The sequence below is a fragment of the Sorex fumeus genome, unplaced genomic scaffold (assembly GCF_029834395.1).
Source record: "Sorex fumeus unplaced genomic scaffold, SorFum_2.1 ptg000072l, whole genome shotgun sequence".
Taxonomy (NCBI): Eukaryota; Metazoa; Chordata; class Mammalia; order Eulipotyphla; family Soricidae; genus Sorex; species Sorex fumeus.
Window position 1 is genome coordinate 12267856 of NW_026606129.1, and position 25645 is coordinate 12293500.

Sequence of the window (25645 nt, forward strand, 5' to 3'; positions counted from 1 at the left end):
AAAATCGGGGATTAAATAATCACGTATCCTAAAGGCTCGACACCCCTCCAGCCACCCGCAAAGCAGAACCTCACTCCCGACCGCACCTAAAACCCTTCCCGCCCTCCGCTCGCACCGATCCAGGACGCCCTTCTCGGACCAGGCCGGACGCCAGGGGGTGGCGGGCGAGGGGCGGGGCCGCGCAGGCGCCGTGGCGGCCGCGGGCGGGGGCGGCGCGTGTCGGTGACGCCATCAAGCGGCGCGGCCGGCGCGGCGACCTGGAGGGCGGGCATGGCGGGCATGGCGGGTTCCGCGCTCCTGCTGCGCGCGGCGTTGCGCTCCTGCCGGGCCCTGGGCGCCTCCGCCGCGGGCCGCCGGCCCCTGCGCACCAGCCCCGCGAGCGCAGCCTTCGCCAAGGAGCTCTTTCTGGGCAAGATCGAGACGGTAACGCCGCGCCCGCCCCGCTCCTCTGCAGGGTCCGGGTCCAGCTCTGGGCTGCGTGCCCGCACCGGGCAGGCGCGGCCGGACACTCAGCCCCGCGAGCACCCTGCCGGGTCCCGAGCCCCGCGAGCACCTGCCGGGGCGAGGGTGGGGGGGCACCCGAGCAGCCTCGCCCGGAGCGCGTAGGCCGGGCGGGGGGCCCCTGAGGGCCAGGGTTCCGCGCAGGCCGTGCCACTCCCCCTGGGCTTCCCCCAGCGCCTGGCCCTGCCCTTCAGACTTGCACACCCCGACCGGCGGGGCCACGGGGCACCCTCCGCCCTCCCGGGGGTCAGCCCAGGAGCGCGGCGCTCTCGGAAAGTTTTGGTGATCCCGAAACTCACCCCCGACGGTGGGAAATCGACCTTCTTTGGTCTTAAACTTGTCTTGAGATCGAGCTGGGCCCCTCTGCCCACCTGCCCGCGGGGGATGCCCAAGGTCCCGTCTGCGGGCAGCGCTGGCACGCACCGGAAGGTATCGGCGGCGGTGCTGCTGCTGGCTTTCAGGGTCACTGATCTTACGACCCTTGCTAGGGGCTTGGCCTCCGCGTGCCTCAGTCTACCAGGTAGCAGAAGCAGAACTTGGCCCTCCTGAAAGGCCAGCCCAAGAGGCAGTTGTGGGAAGGCGCCCTGATGGCAGCTTGCCTGAAGTGTGGGCTCCTTGGGACCGATCCAGTGTTCCTGGGTTCTCTGCTGCAGTCTCCCGAGCGGGTCACGTGTTGTAGTGCCCGATGTGTGTGTGGGGCGGGGGCGGGGGGTGATACCCTGCTCCGAAATGCAAAGCTGGGTCTCTAAAGGAGCTCATCCCACCCCATCCCCTAAACCCTGGCCTTTTGGGGTCACATGTGAACAGAAGGAACCCCAGTCTCTGGTGTTTCTCTTTGTACAGCCCCCCCATCCCCTTCTCCCCTCTCCAGGGCTGCCCCCGCCCCACAGTCTTCTTGAAAGTTGGGGGGATAAGGGGGAGAGGGGGACTTTCTCAGTCCAGACACCTGCGGCCACCTTTGTTCTGTTTGATTTAGGGGCCACTCCTGGCGGTGCTCATGAATGACTCATGGTTCTGTGCTCAGGAATTACTCCTGGCGGAGTGCAGGGGGACCATATGTGGTGCTGGGGATTTAACCTGGGTCGGCGGCATGCAAAGGAAGCGCCTTGTTCTTCTACCTCTCTGGCCGGCCGCTGCCTTTGATACCTCGGCCTCATCATCCACATCTAATCCAACAGCAGATCCCGTTTTGTCTCCCGGCACGTGATTTTGGCAGTCTCTAAAGTTTACAAGCGCCTTGTTCCGACCACGGCACGTCTCGTGGCATTTGGGGATGGCGCAGGGATGCACCCAGAAATCTAGACTCTCACTGGAGGGAGGCCCAGCTCAGAGTTCGGCGGCCACCCGTCCTCAGCATGTCTGGAAGGAAAAGGCCCCAGATTCTCAGGACTGCGACTCCTCAGCAGGGGAGCTGGAGGCTGAGCCCAGGGACGTGGGCAGAGGACAGCATGGGGGCTGTGTGCGTCAGGTGATTCCAGGAGAGAGAGAAGCCTCTGAGGGGGCAGAGCACAGCCCAGCAGCGAAGTGTCTGGACAGTAGGCAGGGCGGACACAGGTGTATGTCAGCCGAGCCCTGGAAGGGTGTGGACCAGCGCCCACTGCTGGGCTCAGCTCTCAAGTTTCTTTCAAAGCTGTGGAACCAGTTTATCAAAGAAAACTAGAGCAATGGGCAAATCCAGCTGCCGGGGCGGGAGATGGCTCTGAGGGCTGGAATGTTCGCTGTGCATTATAGGAACTCCAGGGACAGGAGTCTGCAGACGCGTTTGCAGGGATAAGGATGGAAGCCTGTGTCCAGTTAGCTGACCCCGGGGCTTAGTGTACACATGGACGAGCTTTGGTGGCTCTGAGCTGTCCAGGTCCAAAGGGAAGATGGTCTGGGGCGGGAGCGATAGTGCAGGGGGCAGGGCATTGACCTGGCACACGTCCAACCCGGGTTCGATCCTGGCACCCACCCCACATGGTCCTCCGAGCACCGCCAGGAGTAATTTCTGAGCGCAGAGCCAGGAGTAACCCCTGAACGTCACCGGGTGTGACCCCAAAACAACAAAGGGAAGATGGTTTGGGCTGCGTGCGTGAAGGGGTCAGGCTGGGTGTGGGAACTAGGGCAATGGTTTTCAACCCATGGACCCACCGGTGACCCAATTCAGTTGTCCTTGTTGACAGCTAAACTGATGCATGGAGCCCCCAAAGCCATTCAGGCTAAGGACACAAGAGGGTGCTTTCAAGCAAGTTGTGATGGCCCAGTGGGGCTTGGGGTGTTGGTGAGGGCAGGGATTGGACACCTGAGCCACTCCCCCGAGTGAGGCCCGCTTGAAGCAGTTGCACCCGGGCCAGAATCACATGGCCTCCTGGGAGAGGCTTTGCCGCAACTGTGGGTGGCTTCACGGGGAAGGTTCTGGGTGGGCTGGGGTGGGATCTGGACTGGAGAACACTATGTTCCCAGCAAGGCAGCAGCTTTGAGCCCGTAAGATAATGAGTATAACAAATTGCACACAGCGGTAGGGCGTTTGCATTGCACACAGCCGACCCGACCCGGGTTCAATTCCTCCGCCTCTCTCGGAGAGCCCGGCAAGCTACTGAGAGTATCTCGCCCACACGGCAAAGCCTGGCAAGCTCCCCGTGACGTATTCAATATGCCAAACACAGTAACAACAAGTTTCAAAATGGAGACGTTTCTGGGCCCGTTCGAGTAAATCGATGAACAACGGGAGGACAGTGACAGTCTAATCTAGGACAATGACTTTTGGTGTGTGTGTGTGAGGAGGGGGATGTTTGGACCACACCCAGGCGTGCTCAGAGCTTATTCCTGACTCTGCTCGAGTCATTCCCAGCTGGGCTCAGAGAACACTGTGGGTTGCTGGAGATGAACCCAGGTCGGTGGCATGTGAGCCAAATACCTTGTCTGCTGTACTATTTCCCTCAGCCTGGATTTTACATTTAGTTTTTTAAAAAGCTTCTAGCACCGGGGATCCAACCCAGGGCCTCCTGCCTCTGAGGCATGCATTTGACCACTGAGCGGCAGGCCGGTAAGGATTTCCATTCAGCAGAGCCTTTTCCTGTCCCCTCACGGGGCCCTTGCTGGAATAATCTCGTTCCTCGCTGTGGGTGAGAAGCCGCGGGGGAGGGAGAGAGACTGGCCGCAGACTGCCAGGTTGGTTCAGTGGCTGCAAATCAAGGCTCAGCCGCGGGCTCTGCCACACTGTGAATCCTGGACTCTGTTTGGGGATGGCCATCACTACCTGTTCTTTTTATTATGGTGCTTTGGGCTTACTCCTGGCTCTGTGCTCAGGGCTCACTCCTGGAGGTGCTCAGGGGACCATGTGGGATGCTAGGGATTGAATCCCGTGCAAGGCAAATCAATCCCTTACCCGCTGTGTTGTCGCTCTGATCCATGCCCTCACCCCTTTTTTTTTCTTTTCCTCTTGGGTTTTGGGCCACACCTGGCGGTGCTCGGGGCTTACTCCTGGCTCTGCACTTAGGAATCACTCCTGGTGGGCTCAGGGGACCTTATGTGATACTTATGGGATTGAACCAGAAGTGGCTGCGTGCCAGGCAGGTGCCCTCCCCACTGAACTGTCGCTCCCGACCCACTCTATTTTTTTGGTCTTTTTTCGTTTTTGCGACGCCTGGCAGTGTTCAGGGTCACTCCTGGTTCTATACTCAGGGATGCCAAGGAGCAAAGTCGAGCGAATGTGAACAAGTGTCTGTGGGCCCGCTGCCTGCAGCTCTGGCCCACCATGTCTCGACAAGGAACATGGCCAGAACAAAACGCCAGCTGGCAGGGGCAGTCTCGGGTGGGGGCACCTTCCCCGCACGCAGCTCGAGCCCCAACTACGTTTCTCCTTGCCGCCCCCCCCCGCCCAGGGTCCAGGGAGTCGATGGGTTTCCAAGGGGAGGTGATTCACCTGCCATTTTTGTTGCTCGTTTCCAGAAAGAAGTTTTCCCGTTTCCAGAAGTCAGTCAGGAGGAACTTAACGAAATCAATCAGTTTGTGGGACCCGTGGAAAAATTCTTCAATGAAGAAGGTACGCTGGGTTTTCTTGGTCCTGGCCCAGGCCTGCACGAGGGGTCTTCAGGATTAGAACTGGACGCGGGAGGTCTCGTGCTAGCCGCACGTGGCGTAAGTGCCAGTGCTGTCCTGTATGCCACGAGGATGGTCGAAGTCACCAGCTTCCGTAACCCCCAGTGTCATTGTGGCATCTGGGCACGTGTAAGGAATACGGCACAAGTGAGCCGCTAGGACGATGAATCAAAAGCCACTATTCTGTCCAATAATCCAGATGGTCAAAGTAATCCAGCTATTTCCTCTCGGCAGTGGATTCTCGACGAATTGACCGGGAGGGGAAGATCCCGCAGGAAACTTTGGCGACCCTGAAGAACCTGGGACTCTTCGGGCAGCAGGTCCCAGAGGAATACGGTGAGGGCCCCGTGCTGTGGGGGCCCCTGTTCTCTGGGTCCAGCTTGTGGCCATGGTGAGGGAGGAGGCGGGCCAGCCCACGGCTGATCTGGCAGATCCCTTTATTCCCTCGGGCATGACCCCTCAGCCACCCCGAACACCTGTGTCAGAGGGGCTTTGACAGGTGGGGGCCTGGCTTTGGCTCAGTTATGACGTGAGTGACCCTGGGGTCTCAGCGGGCAGCACCTGCCAGGGATGCATGAGGTCCTGGGTTCGATCCCCTGGTACCGCAAGGCACAGCTCAGGCCTTTCCCTTGCGCCTGTCCCTGCTGCCCTCTGAGTCCACTCCCCGGGCCTTAGCTGCTGCCAGCTGGGATCAGCCGTAATGAGAAACTAGTGGTAGTTCATGATGGGGACCCGCCCAGGGCTAAGTTGGCCACTGGAGGTTTGATATTCGGGGTGTTTTCCCAGCCAGGACCCGAGAGACTTGGCACAGCAAGTTACGGGACCAGGACCTTTGCTTCTCGCCCCGTATCCAGGGTTAGAGTTAAGCCTAGGGCCGAGGGGGACAGGCAGTTCTACAGATGCCCCAAGAACGAGTTCTGAACCACATCCAGCCCGGAGGTTGGCCACCTGAGACCAGATGGGAATGTTAGGATAGGTGAGGTCAGGAGGCACATTTGAATTAGGTTGAATCTTCACTTAAACGTGTTGAATCTGTCTCTTAGTCTGTTAGGCATTGTGTCCATTTTGTTTGGGGGTTACACCTAGTGGTGGGGTTTTGGCTATTTCTATTTTTGTTTAATTTTTTGTTTTTGGGGGGCACACCTGGTGATCCTCAGGGGTTGCTCCTGGCTTTGCACTCAGGAATCACTCCTGGCAGTGCTCTGGGACCATATGGGGTGCCGGGAATTGAACCCAGGTTGACCATGTGCAAGGCAAATGCCTCATTGCTGTACAATTATTTCAGCCCCAGGCCCTATTTAAACAAATATTCTTGGGGAGGGGGAGGGGTGAAGCAAGAAGTTTTTATTGAAACTTATTTGGAAAGATGTGGGGGGCGGAGAGAGGAAGTCCATGTTCACAGGTTTCTTCTTTGTGGGACTAGGCAGGCGCCTTGCATGTGGCCGACCCGGCTTTGATTCCCGGCACCCCATAGGGTTCCTGAGCACTGCCAGGAGTAATTCCTGACTGCAGAGCCAGGAGTGACCCCTGAGCACAAAAAATAATAATTTTTTAATTAAAAACAACAACAGCAAAAAAGAGATGAGGTAAGATAAGCCAGCTTGTCACCTGTGGTTGAGAGAGCACATAGGCTGAAGGCGTCTCTTGACCGTTTTTTTCTTTTTGGGTCACACCCAGTGATGCACAGGGGATACTCCTGGCTCTGCACTCAGGAATTGCTCCTGGTGGTGCTCGGGGGACCCTATGGGGTGCTGGGAATCAAACCTGGGATGGCCACGTGCAAGGCAAGCGCCCTTCCCGCTGTGCTATCGCTCCAGCCCCACCTCTTGACATTTTTTTGACATTTTTATTTATTTTGTTTTTGGGCCGCGTCTTGCCCCTTGTGTTCTCTCTCCTCCTCCTCCTCCTCCTCCTCCTCTCCTCTCCTCTCCTCTCCTCTCCTCTCCTCTCCTCTCCCCTCCCCTCCTCTCCTCTCCTCTCCCCTCCCCTCCCCTCCCCTCCCCTCCCCTCCCCTCCCCTCCCCTCCCCTCCCTTCCCCTCCCCTCCTCTTATTTTCTCATCCTTTCTTGGGAAATCAAGCTGTGGCATGTACTCAAAATAATTGTAGTCCAATGTGCCAGCCTGGAGCGTGCTGGGGACGGGCAGCCCCACTGTCTTCCCACCCCAGGTCCCCGCCTGCCGGCGAGGTTCTTCCCTCCAGCCCCTCCCCCGTCAGCAGACCGCCCCCTCTTCTCATCGGACCCCTCTACTGCCAACCCCCAGCATTTTAGTGATGTTTTCTTGGGACAAAAGCACTTATTTGTTTTTTTTAGTTGGGTTTTGGGCCACACCTGGCAATGTTCAGATATTACTCCTAGGTCTGCACTCAGGAATTACTCTTGACAGTACTCAGGGGCCCATATGGGTTGCTGGGGTTGGAGCCTGGGTTGGCTGTGTGCAAGGCTAATGCCCTCCCCGCTGTACTATCACCTTGACACCCTGATTCTTTTTTTTTTTTTAATTGTTGCTTTTTGGGTCACACCCGCAATGCACAGGAGTTACTCCTGGCTCGTGCACTCAGGATTTACTCCTGGCGTTGCTCGGGGGACCATATGGGATGCTGGGAATCGAACCTGGGTCAGCCATGTGCAAGGCAAACACCCTACCTGCGATGCTATTGCTCCAGCCACCCTAATTTTTTTTTTTTAAGGGAGGTGATGGGTGCAGAATCTGAAACAAGTCCGAATCAAGTGTTTGGGTTGAGGATGGTGAAAGGGGGCAGGGGGTGCAGAGCCTGCCACAAAACCAGAGAACCAGACTCTGTGTTGGGTGTGTGAGCACTGTCTGTGGGAGCCTGAGGCCAGTCCCCCCTCGCCAGCTGCCGGCCTCTCAGACTCCAGCCTGGCCACTTGCCGCCCCGTCTCTGCCTCGCTGTCGGTGTGACGCACCGGGGCCCCTGCCTGCTCTCATGGTGCCCAGGGGAGGGGACAAGCCGAGTGGTCTGGGCTGGGCGTCAGCTCTTTGCCCTGTCCCCAGTTTGGCAAAGTCTAGAGGTCACCATGTGCCGAGCAGACTGCAGTGGCCGAGGGGAGCTGGGAAGGAAGACCGGCAAGGGCCAGGTGCTAGGATACAGCGGGCACAGTGTCCCTGTGATAGGGCTGACCCAAGGCGGCTCTGTCCCCCCCCAACCCCCCCAGGCGGCCTGGGCCTCTCCAACACCATGTACGCGCGCCTCGGCGAGATCACCAGCCTGGATGCCTCCATCGCCGTGACTTTAGCCGCCCACCAGGCCATCGGCCTCAAGGTCAGCCGCAGGTGATGGGACTTTGGGGAGGGCGCTCATCTTGCACACGGCCCAGCCGGGTCCATTACGGCACTTTGTAGGGTTCCCCGAGTCCTGCTGGGCGTGATCCCCGAGGGCAGGCCAGGAGGAACCCCGAGCAGAAACAAAACAAGAAAGCAGGTGGGGCGGTCCTGAGCCCCCCCCACCCCCCGCTGCTGCCTTAGGTCACATGCCCCTGCGCCCACACAGACAGTGGCCCTTGGTGTCCCTGTCCTTCCCTCTGAGTCCTGGCCCATCCTCTCAGGCCTCAGGTCATACGCCACTGCCACCCTCCCAGAGGCCCATCTCTGGGGCTGCTAAGCCCGAGGGTGTCCTCCCTGTCGGGGCATCAGCTGGCTGGTCCCGTTGTCTGGGTGGTCTCGGCCCCCCGACTCCCAGTCAGGGGCCCGGGACTAAGCATCTGTTTCTGCGGCTGGATCCGGTTCCCTTCCTGCCCCCATATCCCTCCAGGCCGGGCTTCTCCCCAGGGTGCAGGGAGTGGACGTGGGTCCACAGGAGGACAGCTCCTGATTCGTCCACCCAGCCAGGAAGTGGGGCACCGTGACACGGACCCCCAGGTCTGGCCCAGAGCTCTGCAGCCTCCAGGGACATGCCCTCGAGGGAGCCGGCCTGGCCCCCCAGGCCCCCTGGCTGCTCCCATCCTATGGCCCAAGGCTGCCCCAAGCGCAGCTATTTGCTTGGCGCAAGTGTTGTTCAGCCGGTCTGTGCCCGGCAGGCCCTTTCCACTCTCTGGACAGTAGTCTCTGTCCACTGTCCCTGACAGCGGCCTGTATCCCCTCGCCCAACGGCAGCCTGTGTCCCCTCCCCCAACGGCAGGCTGTATGTGCTCTTTTTAGGGGATCATCTTGGTGGGCACTGAGGAGCAGAAGGCCAAGTACCTGCCCAAACTGGCCTCAGGGGAGCACATGGCCGCCTTCTGCCTGACGGAGCCGGCCAGGTAGGAGTGTGAGGGGCTGGGGTCTGCTGAGCTGGGTTGGCCCCTGGCGTTATTCCTGCGCCCTCACTGGGGCTGCAGCACCTAGAGTCCCTTTCAAGCTTTGCCACCGGCTCACGTGCAACTCTGCTCATGTGACTGGGGGAGGGGAGGGCGGTGTCCTGAGGCCACCGGGCAGGCCTGAGGGTCACTGTGGCAGTGCTATCAGCCTCGGTCACTGTGTGGGGGCCTCATGGTGCTGGCGTGGGACTTGGAACTGCAAGGTGGGATCGGAGGGGGGGTCCCATACTTCCCCCCACTTCATCCTGCTGCCCTGCGTGGGAACCATGTGTCTGAACTGCTCCCCGGGGCCCCTGGGAGCCTTTTGTGGGCGCATCTTCGCGTTGAAGTCCAGCCAGTGCCCTTTCTGCTCCATGTGGCTGACCAGCTGCCTCAGTCCCTGTGATGACATTTAACCGAACACACTCGTCTTTTCCAACGGGGCCGCTTCCTCCCACCTCAGTGGCCGTAGCCTGTGGCCGTTACCGGAGGCTTAGCCGACTCCCCTCCCCTGGGAATGGCTCCCTCCTGTCCCCTCTCCCGCCCATTCCCCCCTCACCTGAACCTTCTGTCTCTGCAGCGGGAGCGACGCAGCCTCCATCCAGACCAGGGCCACGTTAAGTGAAGATAAGAAGCATTACATCCTCAATGGCTCCAAGGTACCCCTGCGCCTCTCGGGGTGGGCGCTGCTGTCCTTCCAGGGGACAAGAAATTGTCTTGGGGTTCAGAGGCTGGCCAGAGGCCCCTCTGCTTCGCTGCTGAGCTGGGTGCTTGCGCCCGGTGGTCCCTGCACCTCTCGCGTTCCCGTTTCCAGGTGCCACGTTCAGACATTTGGGAGCAAATTGCCACACGCCCAACACCCAACTTCCGTGGCTCGGAGCCGAGTGCCACTGCCTAGGGCTGCTTTCCAAACAGTTCCGTGGCCTCCACAGAGCAGTTACTGTTTCAAACCACAGTATCATCGGCACTTTTAACAAATGTGATGGAAAACTGCTTTTCCATAAATTTTACATTAGAAACGAGGGCTGAAGAGATAGGACCATGGGGAGGGTGCTTGTCTTACGTGCAGCCGACCTGGCTTTGATCCCTGGAGCCACATAGGGTTCCCCAAGTCTCCCAGGAGCGGCCTCTGAATGTTGAACCAAGAGTAAGCCCTGAGCGTCGCTGGGTGTGGCCCCCAATGCTTTGGGCCACATAGAGCCATGCTTGGAGGGGGGGCATGTGGTACTGGGGATGAAACTCGGGGCTCTGCGTGTGTCAGGCCTGGCCTTTACCGTTGACTGCTGCCCCCACCCTGGGCTCCCCTGAAACGCGGCTCATTTCTCATCCAGCTTCAACTTCCACATTTCCCTGATTGTCTCATATTCATACTTTTTAAATTTTTCCCACAATTGGCTTGAATCAGGAGCCAGTGAGAGGGAACAGAGCCATAGGGGAGCAGGAGCACCCTACCTGCGCACAGCCAACCTGGGTTCACCCCCCCCCACCCCCGTGCCACATATAGTCACCTGAGCTCTACCAGGAGAGCCAGAAGTGAGCCCTGAGTATGCCAGGTGTGATTCCAAAACCAGAAGTCACTGTCACTGTCACCGTCCTCCCGTTGTTCATTGATTTGCTCAAGCGGGCCCAGTAACATTGTAAGACTTGTTGTTACTGTGTTTGGCATATGGAATACGCCACGGGTAGCTTGCCAGGCTTTGCCATGCGGGCGAGATACTCTTGGTAACTTGCCAGGCTCTCCAAGAGGGGTGGAGGAATCGAACCCAGGTCGGCCAGGTAGGCCACGTGCAAGGCAAACACCCTACCCGCTGTGCTATTGGTCCAGTAATAATATGATGCACTGTGGCACTGTCCTCCTGTTGATCGTCAATTTGCTTGAGCGGGCCCGGTAATGTCTCCATCATGAGACTTGTTGTTACTGTGTTTGACATATTGCATATGTCACGAGTAGCTTGCCAGGCTTTGCCATGCGGGCGAGACACTCTCGGTAGCTTGTTGGGCTCTCCGAGGGGGCGGAGGAATCGAACTCGGGTCGGCCATGTTGGCCGCTTGCAAGGCAAACGCTCTACCCACTGTGCTATCGCTCCAGCCCCAGAAGAAATACTTGAATTCCAGGGGAATTTGTTTTGTTCGTGAGCCACTTGTGCTGATGCTCCTGTTCTCCACTCAGGGCTCTCCCGGCAGACTTGGGGGAACATGGGGTGCCAGCAGTGTGTGCAAGGCAGGCGCCCTACCTGCTGTAGTGTTGCTCCAGCCCCCTCTGGGGGAACTAAAACAATCATAAAGATCCAAACAAGGGGCTGGAGACTGGTCGGGGGTAAGGCGCTGTCCTTGCACGCAGCGGTCCCTGGTTGATTCCCTACACAGCACTGTCCCCAGCACCGCTCAAGGCCAGAGTAGCAGGTGTGCCCTGAGGGGGCGCCCAGACACCCTGCGCTCTGCTGGGAGCCCCCCAGGCTCCAGGGCACATCCCTCGCCCTGCTGCCCTTCTGCTGTCCTTTGTCCTTCCTGTCCCACCCCCAGGGCTTGGGGTAGGGTTTGATTTGGGGGCAGGAGCTGGAGCGGAAGTGCCACTGGCCCTGGTGCCTGTGGCCCCGTGGAGCTGGGGCTGGTCCTGGCGCTCGCTTAGCCCTGGAGGTGCTGGGGGGCGGGACTCATGCCCCTGGGTGTGTCCCCAGGTCTGGATCACCAACGGGGGGATCGCCGACGTGTTCACCGTGTTTGCAAAGACCAAGGTGGAGGCTGCCGACGGCTCCGTGAAAGACAAAATGACAGCCTTTATCGTCGAGAGAGACTTCGGGGGCATCACGAGCGGGAAACCCGAGGAGAAGCTGGGCATCCGCGGCTCCAACAGTGAGTGTCGGCCGTGTCGGCCGCGCAGGTCTCGCCCGTCCTCACCCGGCCAATCTGGAGGGGGTCTGGGTACCATGAGTGCCTTTTGTACAATGAAGCTAATGCCACCTTGAGGGCCGGGAGGTGGCACAGCGCCTGGTTACGTGCTCTGCGTGTGCGGGCCTGGGCGCCATCCTGGGCACCGCCGGATGAGACCGAAAAAGCAAAAGCAAGCAAAAAACAATAAAACAACAGAAACCAACCAATAGAGAAGGCCACGGCACCTCCTCTGAGGCTGTGTTGTGGTCCCTGACCTTGGGGAGGCAGGATGGGCGAGGAACGATGATGTGGGCCCCCTCTGCGCCCACCCACCCATGTGGACCCCTGCAGCCCCTTCGGGACTGAGTTCCCTTGATGCTGGTTTTCTGGGAGTGACCCACCTGCTGGGCCTCGAGCCCCTCCCAGACCTCCCTCATCCCCTAGTCCAGAGCACGGCATTCACAGGCTCCTGGACACCCCTACAGCCTTCCTCTGTCCCACCTGTCTTTGGGGACCCAGGGTTCTGCATCCCTGCTGCCAGCCTGATGCGGGAGGCGGGTGTTGGGGGCCCTGGAGCTGCCACTTAGAAACCACGTGATGTGCTCTGAGGCAGTTCATTGACCCTTTCAGTGCTTCAGTTTCCTTGCCAAAAGTGAGGAGGGATATGGGAGCCCCTGAGAGGTGACAAAAAAGGGGGGTGGTCAACATCTGCACCAGCTGACAGCCCCTGGGAGGGAGAGAGGGAGGGTGGGAGGAAGGAAGGAAGGAGGGGAGGAAGTCTGGGCTTGGAGTACTGAGGCAGGTGAAGCACAGGGCGGGGTGCCCATGTACAGGGCGGGGGTGCAGGGAATGAAGAGCAGAACAGCCCGGGTGCCCCTCGCTCCCACTGGCCCCCGAGGAATGAGCCCCTGGCTGCACTGCAGTTGGGTGGGTGGGGCACAGGGCAGGGCCGGGCCAGGCCCCTGCTGAGCCCCAGGCAGGGGTGTGGCTGCCCCAGAACAGAAGGTGGGCGCAGAGCCAGGTGGTTCCGTCCCAGCCTCCAGCCTCCAGCCTCGGCTGCCGCGAGCCCGGTGCCCCTTCACCTCCCCAAGACGGAACCCCCGCCCCCCACCTCCTGAGCCCTGAGCACGAAGGTGGGAGGGCAGGCACGTGGGCTCCTGTGCTGGACCCAGCGGCAGGGCAGTGGCCCCGTTCTGGCCTGCCAGCCCCCGTCTCTGCTCTGCATTGCAGCTTGTGAAGTCCACTTCGAGAACACCCCCGTGCCCGTGGAGAACGTCTTGGGAGAAGTCGGAGGCGGCTTCAAGGTGAGCAAATGCCGGGCTGTGTCGGACACGTGCTCCCCAGGGTCCTGGTGCCTGCCCGGCGAGCAAGCGGCCGGGAGACGTGGCTCTTGGTGTCTGCCTTCTGTCTGAGGCACCGTGACAGCGAGACTGTCCATGTTCGGGTTCCGTGCAGACGTCCTGGCACCAGCCCCTTCCTCCACCGCTGTCTCAGGGTCCCCTCCCAGAGCCTCCTCTCATCCTCCCCTCAACCCCCACAGGGTGAGCTTAGTTCTCCAGGCCAGTGCTCAGGGGCTGTGTGTCACCTTTGGTCATTGGCTTCTTTATGTGTCACAGGTGAGGCAGGTCTAGCCATCTCTGTCCCTCTCCTGGCTGACCTCACTCAGCGTCATCCCCTCTGTTCTCCGGTTCTATGTATACATCACTGTCACTGTCACTGTTCTCCCGTTGTTCGATCGATTGGCTCAAGCAGGCCCAGTAACATCTCCATTGTGACACTTGTTACTGTGTTTGGCATATCGAATACGTCACGGGGAGCTTGCCAGGCTCTGTCGTGCGGGCGAGATACTCTCGGTAGCTTGCCGGGCTCTCTGAGGGGGTCGGAGGAATCGAACTCGGGTCGGCCCTGTTGGCTGCGTGCAAGGCAAATGCCCTACCTGCTGCGCTATCACTCCAGCGCCTATGTATACATATATATACATATATGTGTAATTTATGTAATTGTTGCACGTACATGCAGTTCATATGCATATAGCAACACACGCCATAAACTGCATACGTAGTCTGACGTGGCTCTGCAGTGGTGCATCGCGTGGCTTCGTCTTTCCTTCCAGCTGTGTATTCCGTTGTGCAGATGTGTTTGTTTCTTCCCCCTCTGCTCCTGGGCACTGGGCTTGTTTTCAGATTCTGGCCGCTGGGAATAGCCTGCAGTGGACCCAGGGGTGCAGGTGGCTTTTCTAAAGTTTTGGGGCCCTTGGGGTAGACGCTGAGAAGTGGAGTTGCCGGGCTGTGTGGAAGCTCAGTTCTTAGTATTTTGGGAAGTGTCTGTGTTGTTTTCCAAAGACATTGGAGTCTTCAGCGACATTTGCACCAGCGGCGGGTAAGGCCCCTTTCCCCCACACTTGTCTCATGGATTTTCCCGTGGTTTACTGCGTGGTTCATCCTGTGGTTTGTCACGTGGCTCTTGACCACGGGCCCAGGCACTGGCTTTGGGGCCACTGTGTGAGACCGGAAGGAAGGGTGTAGGGGCCAGCGGCTGCTCTCAGCAGTTGGGGGGCTCTGACCTCCTGGACCCTGAGTCTGCCACTAAAAGCTCAGGGAGGGATCTGCACGTCCCTGCCTAGTGCTAGGGGCCGGGACAGCCCACAGTAACAGGCCACATCCATCCAGCTGTGCAGTTACCTATCATGCGACTCTAGAGTCGATTCCTGGCTCAGGGACCATGTCGGCCAGAGGCATGAGACCGAGCGTTGGGTCCTGGCACCACCCACAGGCCAAGGACACTGGGCAGAAAACCAAGTGTGGGACCCCCGGTCATGACGGCGGCAAAGGGGGAGGGGCCACGCTCCGTGGTTTTATTAATCCAAGTGACCCAGGGGCCACTGTGAGTCAGAGGCTGGGCAGAGGTGGAGCTTGGGGAGAAAGAGCCACCCGTGCAGGTGCTTCCTCCTCGCTCCATGACCTGGGGGGCCTCTGCCGGGCCTCGGGATGGCGCAGACACACCGAGGCTGGCACTGTTGCACCCAGGGGGTTCCTCGGCCCCTCCCTACCCAGCATACAGCCCCCCACAGCCCCACTCCCCTGCACTTGGGGTCCCCTTTAGTCTGCCCTTGGGCTCTGTGCAGGATCATGTGGCACTGGGGGGGCATCGCTGAGGGCACAGGGATGGTGAGGTGCGAGAGGCTGGCAGAGTATCCGAGATGCCTCTTAGGGAGGGGACATGTCTGAACCCCAAGATCAGTGGTCGGGTGGGAGGGCAGGGGAGCCCCTCCCGCATCACAGAACCTCGGGCAGGCCCTGGGCCACAGCATGCCGGGAGGGGCCCCACTGCTTTGGGACTGGGGGTGCCCCATGTGCGGGGTGGGGTCCCGAGCACCCAAGCGCTCAGACGGCACCCGCCCGCCCAGAGGCCACCTAGAGTTCCCGCAAGAGCAGCGGCCCTCAGGGAGGCCAGCAGGGACAGGCAAGCGACTCCGGGTCTGTCCCCTCTGCTCGTCCAGGACCCGGCACCCGGGGCAGCAGTGGTGGGGGGAGGGCCCTGCGGTGAGCCCACCTTCTCCTGGCAGGTGGCCATGAACATCCTCAACAGCGGGCGCTTCAGCATGGGCACCTCCGCGGCCGGCATGCTCAAGAAGCTGATCGGTAGGTAAGTGGGGGCAGAAGCCCTGCCCCGGCTGCCAGTCCAGCCCCATGTCCAGCTGGGCTGCCCCAACAAGGGGGCGTCCAGGCCTGGACTTCAGCCTCTGGCACTGGGGGATGCCGGGTGTGTGACTCGGCCAAGGCGTACGCTGGGCCTAAAAGCGGCCCTGGGGATTTCATAGTGCCGGGGTCCCTCGGGCTGTGGGGAACTTGGCTCTCGTGTCAGACTGACCCCAGGGGCCATGAAGGTCCAGTGTGTGCCGCCGTGTCCCTGCTCAACTCTGGGCCGGTCACTGGGACCAGCATTGAAAGCCGAGTGAGGCGGGGGCCTGAGGCGGGCCGGGGTCTCCCTGTGGCCACACAGCGCCCAGAACTGGGCCCTCCAGGTTGCCGGGTTTCAACTGGCCCCCCGGGCACTGGGCCTTGGAATGGGCCCCCAGTCTCTGAGGTTGAACAGCTGTGCCCGCTTCGTGCTGGGGTTCCCACACCCCCTTCTGCATTGTCTCCAGCCATTCTGGGGGCTGGCAGGTATTAGGGGGGGTCCCCACACTGCTGGTGGCATCGCCAGGTCCCCTGCAGACGCCCGCCGGTCTTGGTGCTCCTGCCTGCCTGTGTGGACTCAGGGAGCCTTGGGCTCCGCTCCATGTGGGAGGTGGGGGACACTGTCATCCCAGCGCATCTCACTGCTTGCCCTCCGCAGCGATGACGGCTGAGTATGCCTGCACCCGGAAGCAGTTCAACAAGCCCCTCAGTGAATTCGGCTTGATTCAGGTACTGAGTCTCGCCTGCCTTGCCAGGAGCCACCAGGCGCTTGGGGCTGTCGGCCGGTCAGGTGTCTCTGACGGGCCCTCATCCTGCTACACTTGGCTGGCACCCGCAGATGGCCAGATCCCCATGTGTGTGGACTGTGTGTAGACTGTGTGTGTGTGTGTGTGTGTGTGTGTGTTGACTGGCGGTGCCACTGTGTGTGTGTGTGTGTGTTGACTATGAGTCTGTGTGTGTGCGCGCGCGCATGCGTGCAGACTGTTAACTGACTGGCCTTTCTGCCCTCCAGGAGAAGTTCGCCCTGATGGCACAGAAGGCGTACGTCATGGAGAGCATGGCCTACCTCACGGCAGGGATGCTGGACCAGCCGGGCTTCCCCGACTGCTCTGTGGAGGCCGCCATGGTGAAGGTGACACAGCTCAGCCGCTGCAGGGTGCAAGGGGGCGCGGGCCTGCTCTCCAGAGTCAGGTCTACTGCGTGGGGGCCACTGCTGACCCCTGCTCCCCGCGGTGGGGGGAGGAAACTGCCTGTGCTGACCTCCTGGCACAGATGGCAGCTGGGCTCCCATGAGAAGGAACGGGAAGCGTCTCCGTCATCCGCTCCCGTCAGCCCTGCCTGTCCCCGTCCCTCCCATTGGAGTCTGGGTGGGTGTCGGGCGCAGGTGGCGTCTCAGCTGGGCCGGGCAGGGTCTGAGCCGACGTCGGTGACTGGCACAGGTGTTCAGCTCGGAGGGTGCCTGGCAGTGCGTGAGCGAGGCGCTGCAGATCCTCGGGGGCTCGGGCTACATGCAGGACTACCCCTACGAGCGCATGCTGCGCGACACCCGCATCCTGCTCATCTTTGAGGTGACACCCGTGGGGGCGGAGGGGTGGGGGCAGGCTGAGGGTTCTCCAGATCGTGGCACGTTGGGGGTGGGGACCCCCATGCCAGCCCCTTTGGGGCGGGTGGGCTGCTGGGAGAATCCAGGATAGGGTGAATGAGGGGCGCAGTGCCTTGCTGGGGGCCCAGGGCAGCACCCTGTGGCAGACACTCGGGGGCACCGTGTGGGCCCCGGCAGACCTGGCAGTGGTGCCTGGCGTAGAGGGGCCTGGCCTCTGGGGGCCTGGGACTGAGCCCCGTGTGTCCCCCGTTTGGAGGGCTGAGGGGGCGGCGCCCTGCTCCCTCCCATCCCGGGGTCCACTGCCTGCCTCTGCTGGGTCCAGGACTTCCCAGATAGGCGACCCTTTCCCTCCTGGGCTCCCTGCCCCAGAAGACAGTGGTGCGCTATGACCTTTGACCCCAGCTGTGTTGGCCACAGGGAACCAATGAGATTCTCCGGATGTACATCGCGCTCACGGGCCTGCAGCACGCAGGCCGCATCCTGACTGCCCGGGTTAAGTAAGTCCAATCCCCAGGACCCGAGCTGGGCTGCCCCCTGGGCGACAGAAACCCCCACATGGCGGGCCGCTGCCCATCCAGAGCTGGGGGAGGGCGCGGGTCCAGCTGAGACCCCCTGGAGGCCACGTGGGTCCTGAGTTGACCCTTGGTGCTTTGGGGTCGGGCTGGGGCCTGGAGGGCCGTCTCAGCGCGGGCCTCTCCACAGGGAGCTCAAACGGGGCAACCCGACCACCGTGCTGGAGACCGTTGGCCGGAGGCTCTGGGACTCCCTGGGCCGCAAAGTGGACCTGGGACTGACGGGGAAGCTTGGACTGGTGCACCCCAGTTTGGCGGTAGGCGGCTTGGTGCCCCTCTGCTCTCTCCCAGGGTCCCAGAGGGGCTGGGGGGGCTGGGGAGTGAAGAGCCTTGTCTTCACTCCAGGACAGCGCCAACAAGCTGGAGGAGAACGTGTACTACTTCGGCCGCACGGTGGAGACACTGCTGCTCCGCTTTGGCAAGGTACCGGCTCTGTGCCCGTCGGGGTACTGGCTCCTGGCTGGATGGCCAGGGTGGGGCTGCTCCTCGGACTGCCAAGTGTCCGCCTTCGGGAGCCGGGCCCGGAAGGAAAGGGGGGCAGTGCAGGATGAGCAGGCTTCTGGGTGAGACCTTCCAAAAGGCTCCTGGGCCTGAACCCGGACCCCAACCTGGACTGGCAGCTACAGGCACCGCAAGGCGAGGCCTCTGGGCCCCGCGCTTCTGGCCTGGGCTCTGTCCGCGAGCCGGCCATCCCCATGCTGGTCCCCTTTGCAGACCATTGTGGAGGAGCAGATGGTCCTGAAGCGGGTGGCCAACATCCTCATCAACCTGTACGGCATGACGGCCGTGCTGTCACGGGCAAGCCGCTCCATCCGCTCGGGGCTGCGCAACCACGACCATGAGGTGAGTTGCCCTACGCACGCGCACGCGCACACACACAAGCATAAGCACATGCAGTGCAGGGACCGGGCTCTTTTTTTTTCCTTTTGGGTCACACTCGGCAATGCACAGGGGTTACTCCTGGTTCATCACTCCTGGCGGTGCTCAGGGGACCCTATGGGATGCTGGGAATCGAACCCGGGTCTGCCGCATGCAAGGCAAACGCCCTGCCCGCTGTGCTGTTGCTCCAGGGGACCAGGCCCTTTAATGGAGCCAGGCCACAAGCGGCTGTGGGGTCTGGGATCACCGCGTCGGGGGATGCTGTCGGCTCCGTGGGCTCAGTTGCTCCCTTTCAGCTTCCTGCCTGGAGAAAGGAGGGCGCGGGGGTCGGGCCCTCACTCAGGGACACCCCAGCAAGAGTGTCGCTGACTGGGGCGGCGCCCTGGGTCCGGTGGCCATTCCAACTGACCTCGCCTCCGGTAGGTCCTGCTGGCCAACACCTTCTGCACAGAAGCTTACTACCAGAACCTCTTCACCCTGTCCCAGCTGGACAAGTGTAAGCGGGGGCGCAGGGCAGGACGGGGGGTTTCCCATGCCAGGGACGGCTGGTGTGGCCACCATGTTCCCCCGGCCCACGAGCAGGCGAGGGTGTGGTCAGCCCCGGCCCCGGATGCTCGCTCCACAGTGCCCACCACTGCTCCCGCTGGCCCTCTGGGGCGGCTCATGCTGTACGGGAGGAAGATGCCCCCCCCCCGCCCCTGTCCTTCCATCACCCAAGCTTGCAGGCCAGTGGCCGTCCACCATCGTCCATGAGTGTCCGACATCGGACCATGAGTCTGCCTGGTTCAGGCTGGTCTGGGGCTCGCGTGGCCCTAGCACTGGGACCTTCCCCACCCCAGACTCAGCAGGTGCCCTGGAGACGCTGGTGCTGTGGGCACCGCCTCCTGAGGACCCCCACACTTCCGGCTGACGGCCCACCCTTCTGCCCACCCAGATTCTCCTGAGAACCTCGACGAGCAGATCAAGAGAGTGTCCCAGCAGGTGCTGGAGAAGCGCGCCTACGTCTGTGCCCACCCACTGGACAGGGCGTCCTGAGCAGCCGCGGGCCTGGCCACTGCTCCCTGGCACAGCCTGGCCCTGGGCCCTCGCTGCCCACCTGTGGCCAGGAGCAACCCTCCCGCTGGTCGTGCTTAGGCGGGCCGTGATGGGGGGCCCATGAGTGCCCCCTGGGCAAGGTGGTGGCCTTCAGGGCACAGGCGGCCCTTGCAGCTGCCCTCTGTGTCCCCTGGGCCTGTCCGTTCTGCTGCTTCCCAGGGCCTGACTGGGCCCCCCAGCTGGTGTGTCACCGTGTGCTGGGGACGGGGTGTTGGTGACTGGTCTGCGGAGTTGTTGGGCGTGGCATCGACCACTGCTGTCCTGCAGGCCTGGAGACTCAGGAAAGGGGACGCACTGCCCCCACCTCTCTGTTCGCTTGGGTCACGGGTCCCGTCTCTCACGCTGCTTCTGGCATCTCGTGGATATGTCGTGGGGGGGGGGGGGAGCCTGGCGAGGTGTCGCTAATAAACTCCCGAAACCCAGGGTCCGGAAGGACAGGTGTGTGTTCATCCCCAGCGGGGCGGAGGGTCATGGCAGGCGCCCAGCCTGTCTCCCACTGAGACCCCCTCTTGAGGCGGGAGGCCCCACAGCGACTGCCTTGCTGCCCAGAAAGTTCTAGAACCCATGCCAAACAGCTCCTTTGAGGAGGCCGAGGGGCTCACCTGGCAGGGGCTTGCGCCGTGGCACCGGGGGCAACTGGAAGAAAGGAGGGGGCTTCTTGTACAGCTCGAAGTCCTGGCGGCGCTGGTCCCAGGGCCACCTGTCACGGTCCAGCACGTTCTCCAGCACGTTCCGGAACAGTGCCCCTTCCTGCCACTCCTGTCCGGGGGGGGGGCACAAAGTCAGACCCCCCCCCCCCAAGAAACAACACATCCCCAGCCCCCCAGCCCCGGCCCGACCTCAGTGAATGCGGTGCCCAGCTGCAGCGGGAAGAGGTAGTTGGTCTTCTGCAGGCCCGTCACTTGGAAGCCCTTGGCCGTGAGCCAGGGCCCCCGGGACTCCCGCCCGGCCGTCCTCTCCTCAGGGTCGCAGCAGTCCACCATGGCCGAGAGGTACTTCTGGGAGTAGGTGAATCTCTTCCGGGGCACCTGGAGAGGGGTCAGGTGGGCATGGAGGGGCCCCAGCACCCCCGTGGGCAACTGGACGCATACATCACGGGGCCCCTGGAAGAAACCCCCGCTGAGGGACAGAACCAGGGGCTGTGGGTGGCCGGGAGCCCCCGGGTGAGGGTGAGCTGGGGGGCTGGGACTCACATGGCCCCAGCCCTGCCCCCCCACCCCTCCCCCCCCAGAAGGCCTCGGCCTCACCCTGGCCATCTCTTGCTGCAGCTCCTTCCTGGCCAGCACCGCGGGGTTGAGGGCCTGAGAGCTGTAGTTGAAGACGGTGTCGGCCGGGGCGGAGATGCGCAGCACCTTCCCCACGGGCCGCACGGGCCTCCTGCCGGCCTGGTAGGCGTTCAGGATGTTCCTCTGGAGAAACATCGGGCAGGGCCGTTCAGCGGCCACGGGCCTCGACCTGTCACCTCGGGAAGGGGTATCACCCTCCCTGCAGCCCCGGGGAGCTGACTCTGAGTCCAAGGGGCTGCAGAGAAAGGTGGGGGCCCAGGAGAGGGGTGTCCACCCCAGCTCCAGGAGCAGGGCAGTTAGCTTGTTGAGACTCAAACCAGCTGAGTGCTGTCCTGGGCCACGCCCCGTCTGCCAGGCCAGCGGTCTCACGAACCCTCTGTGACAGCCACGCTGTGGCACAGCACAGATGGCGCTCGCCAACCTGGGTCCGATCCCAGCATCTCATCTGGTCCCCTGGACACCAGGAGTGATCCCTGGGCATGGCCAGGTGTCCCCACTTCCCCCCTCCCCCGGTAGGGCGTTTGCCTTGCACGTGGCCAGCCCAGCCGAGCCGGGTTCAATTCCTCCGCCCCTCTTGGAAAACCCAGCAAGCTGTCGAGAGTATCTCACCTGCACGGCAAAGCCTGGCAAGCTACCTGTGACTATTCAATATGCCAAACACAGTAACAACAAGTCTCAAAATATATATATATATTTATATAAAAAACCATGGGAGGCTGGTGGGCACAAGTCAGAACACCCTGGAGCCCAGAAGTAAGCTCTCGCATCAACTTGCAGTTGGTTTTTTTAAATAAGGACCAATCCAGGGAGTTGGGCGAGGTGGGGACACACTGGGTCCTGCCCAGCCCTGCCTGCGCCAGTGGTTGGACTCCCCAGCATCACATCTGGTCCCTTGAGCAGAGCCATCCACAGCCCCTGAACACCACCAGCTGTCGTCCCCCCGCCCCCCCCCCCCAGGAAACAACTGGGGAGACGTGCAGCCTCCAGAGCCGGGCTTCAGGTGCAGGAACAGGTCATAACCAGAACCATGTGGTGCCCTAAGCACTGTTGGGGCCCGGAGGCAGGAAGGAAGCCCAGGAGGGGAGGCATCTGCCGTGCCCCTGGGTCTCAGCCCCTCACTGCCAAGGAAATATCCAATAAAGACAAAACCCGCCTCAAAAATCACTCCTGGTGGGGCTCAAGGGACCATCTGGGGTGCTGGGGATTGGACCCAGGTTGGCCACATGCAAGGCAAGAGCCCTAGTGCCCTGCCCACCGTAGCCTCTCCAGTCCCAAACCTGGCCTGTTAAACAGGGCAAAGACGGGTGCAGACACCCCCCCCCTCAATAGAGCTGCTGCTCTCTTGGGCCAGGCAGATGGGGGGGGGGGGGCCGGGGGCACTGCCTCCCCCACTAGAGGGGCTGGTGAGGAGAACAGACGGGCCCAGGTGATGCACCGTAAGACACTTGCCCGCCCAGTTCCACCAGGAGAAACGCAAACAATTTGCGTCACACACTCACCCAGGCTCAAGCCGCCCCAAACCGGAAACCAGCCTCTGTCAAAGCCCAATCCCGAACCCAAGCCCACCCTCAGGCGGCGAGGAATCGACACAGCCGTGGGCCACGGCAGCCCTGGAGGACAGGAACAGGCCCCAGGACCCCCGAGTCCCCTTTGGAGGATGCGGGGCGCAGGGAGCGCGAGGCCTCGGGGGGGGGTGCGGTGGGTGCTGGCCGGCTGGGGGGGGGCCCACCTGGACGAAGCTGTGGCTGCCCTCCTGGCCCAGCAGCGTGGCACTGTCCCGCCACTGCAGGTAGCGCGCCTGGTGCTCCTCGATGTCCTGGGACAGGCTGACGTGTGGCTTCAGGGCTGGCTCCGGGCGTGGGGAGCGTGGCAGGGCGAGGGTGGCCAGCCCCTCTTCCTCCAGGAACTCTTCCTGCGAGATGGGCAGCCCGAACTGCTGGCTCAGGAGCCTGACCATGGCCGCGGACGGCAGCAGGTCCCTGGTGACCACCTCCCTGAGCCTGGTGTTCTGGTTGCAGATGTCGTAGATCCTGCGGCAGGCAGAAGCAGCCGCCCGCCGTGAGGATCGGGCAGCGGTGCCCAGCCGCCCTGGGTGTCCGGAGGGAGATGCCCGAGCCCCCCGCGGGAGAAAAGGGCCCCCCATCTCCCAGCAAAGCGTCTGCCCCTGGGGTCTGCCTTGCTCCACTCCGCAGCCCAGCTCAGACCCCGCAGAATGGCACCAACAAGCCACCCGAGCCTCCCACCCCAGCCGAGAGCTACCCACTAGGCCACACTGCAGCCCTGGGACCCCCGGGACCCCCTCCCTCTATTTGACCAGGGCTGCGCTGGGGGAGGGGGGTCGCAGCCCTGCCTGCGCCTGATCTCTCTGCCCTTTCCCCGCTGTAAGGAGGCCTGCCTGGAGGAAGCCACTGTCCTCCCTCTGCCTCTCCCAACACCACAGTACACTCACATGGCACGCAGATACTGGACACACGCACGCGCACCTCCCAGCTGGTTCTGGAACTTCCCGCAGCAGGGGAAGTGCCATCGCCCTACCAGGCACACCCCTCCCCTTGTGCCCCCTCCGCTGGGTCACGCGGCCAGACTGAAAGACAGCGGCCTGTCCCCAGGGGTAGTGGCCGCTCTCGGGCTGCCAACCCCCCAGTCACCCGCACTCAAGCCTCTCAGCCATACTGACGTGTGGGCCCAGTACAAGAATTCAGGGAGGAGCGCAGGCCTGGCCTGGAGGCCCCGAGTTCAAAACCCAGCACCCTGGATGCCCCAAACAGCCCAGTGCCCCCCCTCCCCAGCACCCACACAGGGCCTGAGCACTGAACGGTCCCACCACACACTGCAGGGAAAGGTCTCCGGACACTGCTATCTAAAGGCGCAGTTTGGCCTCCAGTGGGCAGCAGGGGGCAGGGGCCGTGGGGTGACCGAGCACCCACCAGGGCAGCAGGGTCTCTTCCCTGAGCCTCTGGGCCCCAGCCCTGGACTGAGAGATGCAGTTCTTGGAGGGAGGTTTGAGGAAAGGGAGGGAGCCATGAGGCTGGCAGATGGGGGAGCACCACCCCCTGGACCCCCCTGCTGTATCTGGCAACTTGCCCCCCAGGCTGTGGGGTTACCCTAGAGTGTGTCCCCAAGAATAGGTGGGTCCCAGTCATGCAGCTGGTGTGATGGAGCTGTCACTGGGCCTTTCAGAAAAGTCTTGGTAGACTCGGGTTGGGGGTCCCTCAGCTGAACCCCAGGCGTGGCTCAACTTCCTCGAGCAGAAAAAGTCACCCCCAGCAGTGTCCCTGGCTACCCATGTGGTTAGCCAAGAGGTGAGTGGAAATGAGGGGCCAAAGGAGCCTAAGGCGTGGGGTCAGGGGCCACAAGGGCAGGAGCTCCTGTATGCATCCACCCTGACGTGGAGGGTCAGGGGCCATGAGGGCATGAGGCACCTGCACGTGTCCACCCCGCCATGGGCCATGAGCCCATGCTGAGAGGGTGGGACCACAGGAACGCCCTCCCTTCCTTACCCCCAACTGCTGACCCTTGTTCCTGGACGTGCACGGACGGGACCCGTTTAATATGGGCGCCGTGTAATATGCAACCCACGTTGCCGATCCCACGAGCCCAGATCACTGGGGCTCCCCGCCCCCGTCTGCCACCTGGCGCACCTGGTCAGGGCCTGGAAGACAGGCTTCGGCACCGTGTCCCGCAGGTACAGCTCCGGGCGCCGCATCAGCTCTTCCAGGGGCTGACAGAGGTGCACGTGGTACACGACGCTGTCCAGGTCCCCGTACAGGCGGTGGCGGAAGAGCAGCTGGGAGTTGTACAGCACCTTGTAGGGCGGGCACGGCCTGTGCTCCACAAAGGGGATCCTGCAACGAGGCAGGGCGCCGGGCACGCTCGCACACTCCACGCGAGCCCCGGGCCCCGGGGCCTCACACCCTGCCTGGACGGGGCCCTCTGCGGCGTGTAAAAAGCCTCCAGAGACACAGACCCTCAAATCCCGTTCAACAACAGCCTCTGGGTAACAAAACTGCGGAACTGGAAACCCGGTTAGTGGCAGCTGGGAGGCCTGGGGTGAATTTTTTTTTCTTTTTTCTTTGCTTTTTGGGTCACACCTGGCGATGCACAGGGGTTACTCCTGGCTTGTGCACTCAGGAATTACTCCTGGCAGTGCTCAGGGGACCATATGGGATGCTGGGAATCAAACCCGGGTTGGCCGCGTGCAAGGCAAACGCCCTCCCCGCTGTGCTATCACTCCAACCACCCTGGGGTGATTTAATGAGGGTAGGAGTGCAGACAGATTTCTTTTTTCTCTTTTTGGCTTTGGGCTGGAGTGATAGCACAGCAGTAGGGCGTTTGCCTTGCGCACAGGAGGCCTGGACGAGCCGGGTTCGATTCCTCTGTCCCTCTTGGAGAGCCCGCAAGCTACCGAGAGTATCTCGCCCGCACGGCAAAGCCTGGCAAGCTCCCCATGACATATTCAATATGCCAAACTCAGTAACAACAAGTCTCACAATGGAGACGTTACTGGGCCCACTCGAGTAAATCAATGAACAATGGGAGGACAGTGCTACGGTGGTTTTGGTGCTATACCTGGTGGTGCTCAGGGCTCTGCACTGGGTCGAGAGAGCTTACTCCTACTGGACTGGGGGACCACATGGTGTGCTGGGGACTGAACCCAGGTCTGCCGTATGCAGGGCAGGTGCCCTCCCTACTGTGCTACCGCTCCAGCCCGAGATGGGCTCATTTTCATCATGGGGCTGGGAGGGTATGTATCTGGCTGCACTTACCCTGCAACAATACAGCA

General features: G+C 61.8%; 2 protein-coding genes across 2 annotated transcripts in view; one reads left to right on the forward strand and one right to left on the reverse strand.

Annotated features, from left to right (window-relative positions):
- Window positions 1–242: 242 nt before the first annotated feature.
- ACAD9 (acyl-CoA dehydrogenase family member 9) lies at window positions 243–19968 on the forward strand. Its single transcript, XM_056129229.1, has 18 exons — window positions 243–423; window positions 4432–4525; window positions 4816–4917; window positions 7758–7864; window positions 8740–8840; window positions 9457–9535; window positions 11555–11729; window positions 12978–13051; window positions 15313–15388; window positions 16086–16156; window positions 16440–16559; window positions 16867–16995; window positions 17448–17527; window positions 17733–17859; window positions 17948–18025; window positions 18317–18445; window positions 18905–18977; window positions 19416–19968. Exons 1-18 carry the CDS (start codon window positions 271–273, stop codon window positions 19514–19516), a joined length of 1869 nt encoding a protein of 622 aa, XP_055985204.1. The 5' UTR covers window positions 243–270; the 3' UTR covers window positions 19517–19968.
- CFAP92 (cilia and flagella associated protein 92 (putative)) overlaps window positions 19612–25645 on the reverse strand; it is a 34142-nt gene continuing 28108 nt past the window's right edge. The window contains exons 8-12 of the mRNA XM_056129294.1: window positions 24504–24707; window positions 22592–22892; window positions 20416–20604; window positions 20179–20335; window positions 19612–19664 (exon numbers count right to left, since the gene is read on the reverse strand). Coding sequence (XP_055985269.1) covers window positions 19612–19664; window positions 20179–20335; window positions 20416–20604; window positions 22592–22892; window positions 24504–24707 — 904 coding nt within the window. The remainder of the gene's footprint in view (window positions 19665–20178; window positions 20336–20415; window positions 20605–22591; window positions 22893–24503; window positions 24708–25645) is intronic.

Coding starts and splice junctions, on each gene's coding strand:
- ACAD9 (XM_056129229.1), top strand. CDS start 271: ATGGCGGGCATGGCGGGTTCCGCGCTCCTGCTGCGCGCGGCGTTGCGC. Junction 11,730..12,977: donor GGGCATCCGCGGCTCCAACA/GTGAGTGTCGGC, acceptor TCTGCATTGCAG/CTTGTGAAGTCCACTTCGAG. Junction 18,446..18,904: donor TGCGCAACCACGACCATGAG/GTGAGTTGCCCT, acceptor CGCCTCCGGTAG/GTCCTGCTGGCCAACACCTT.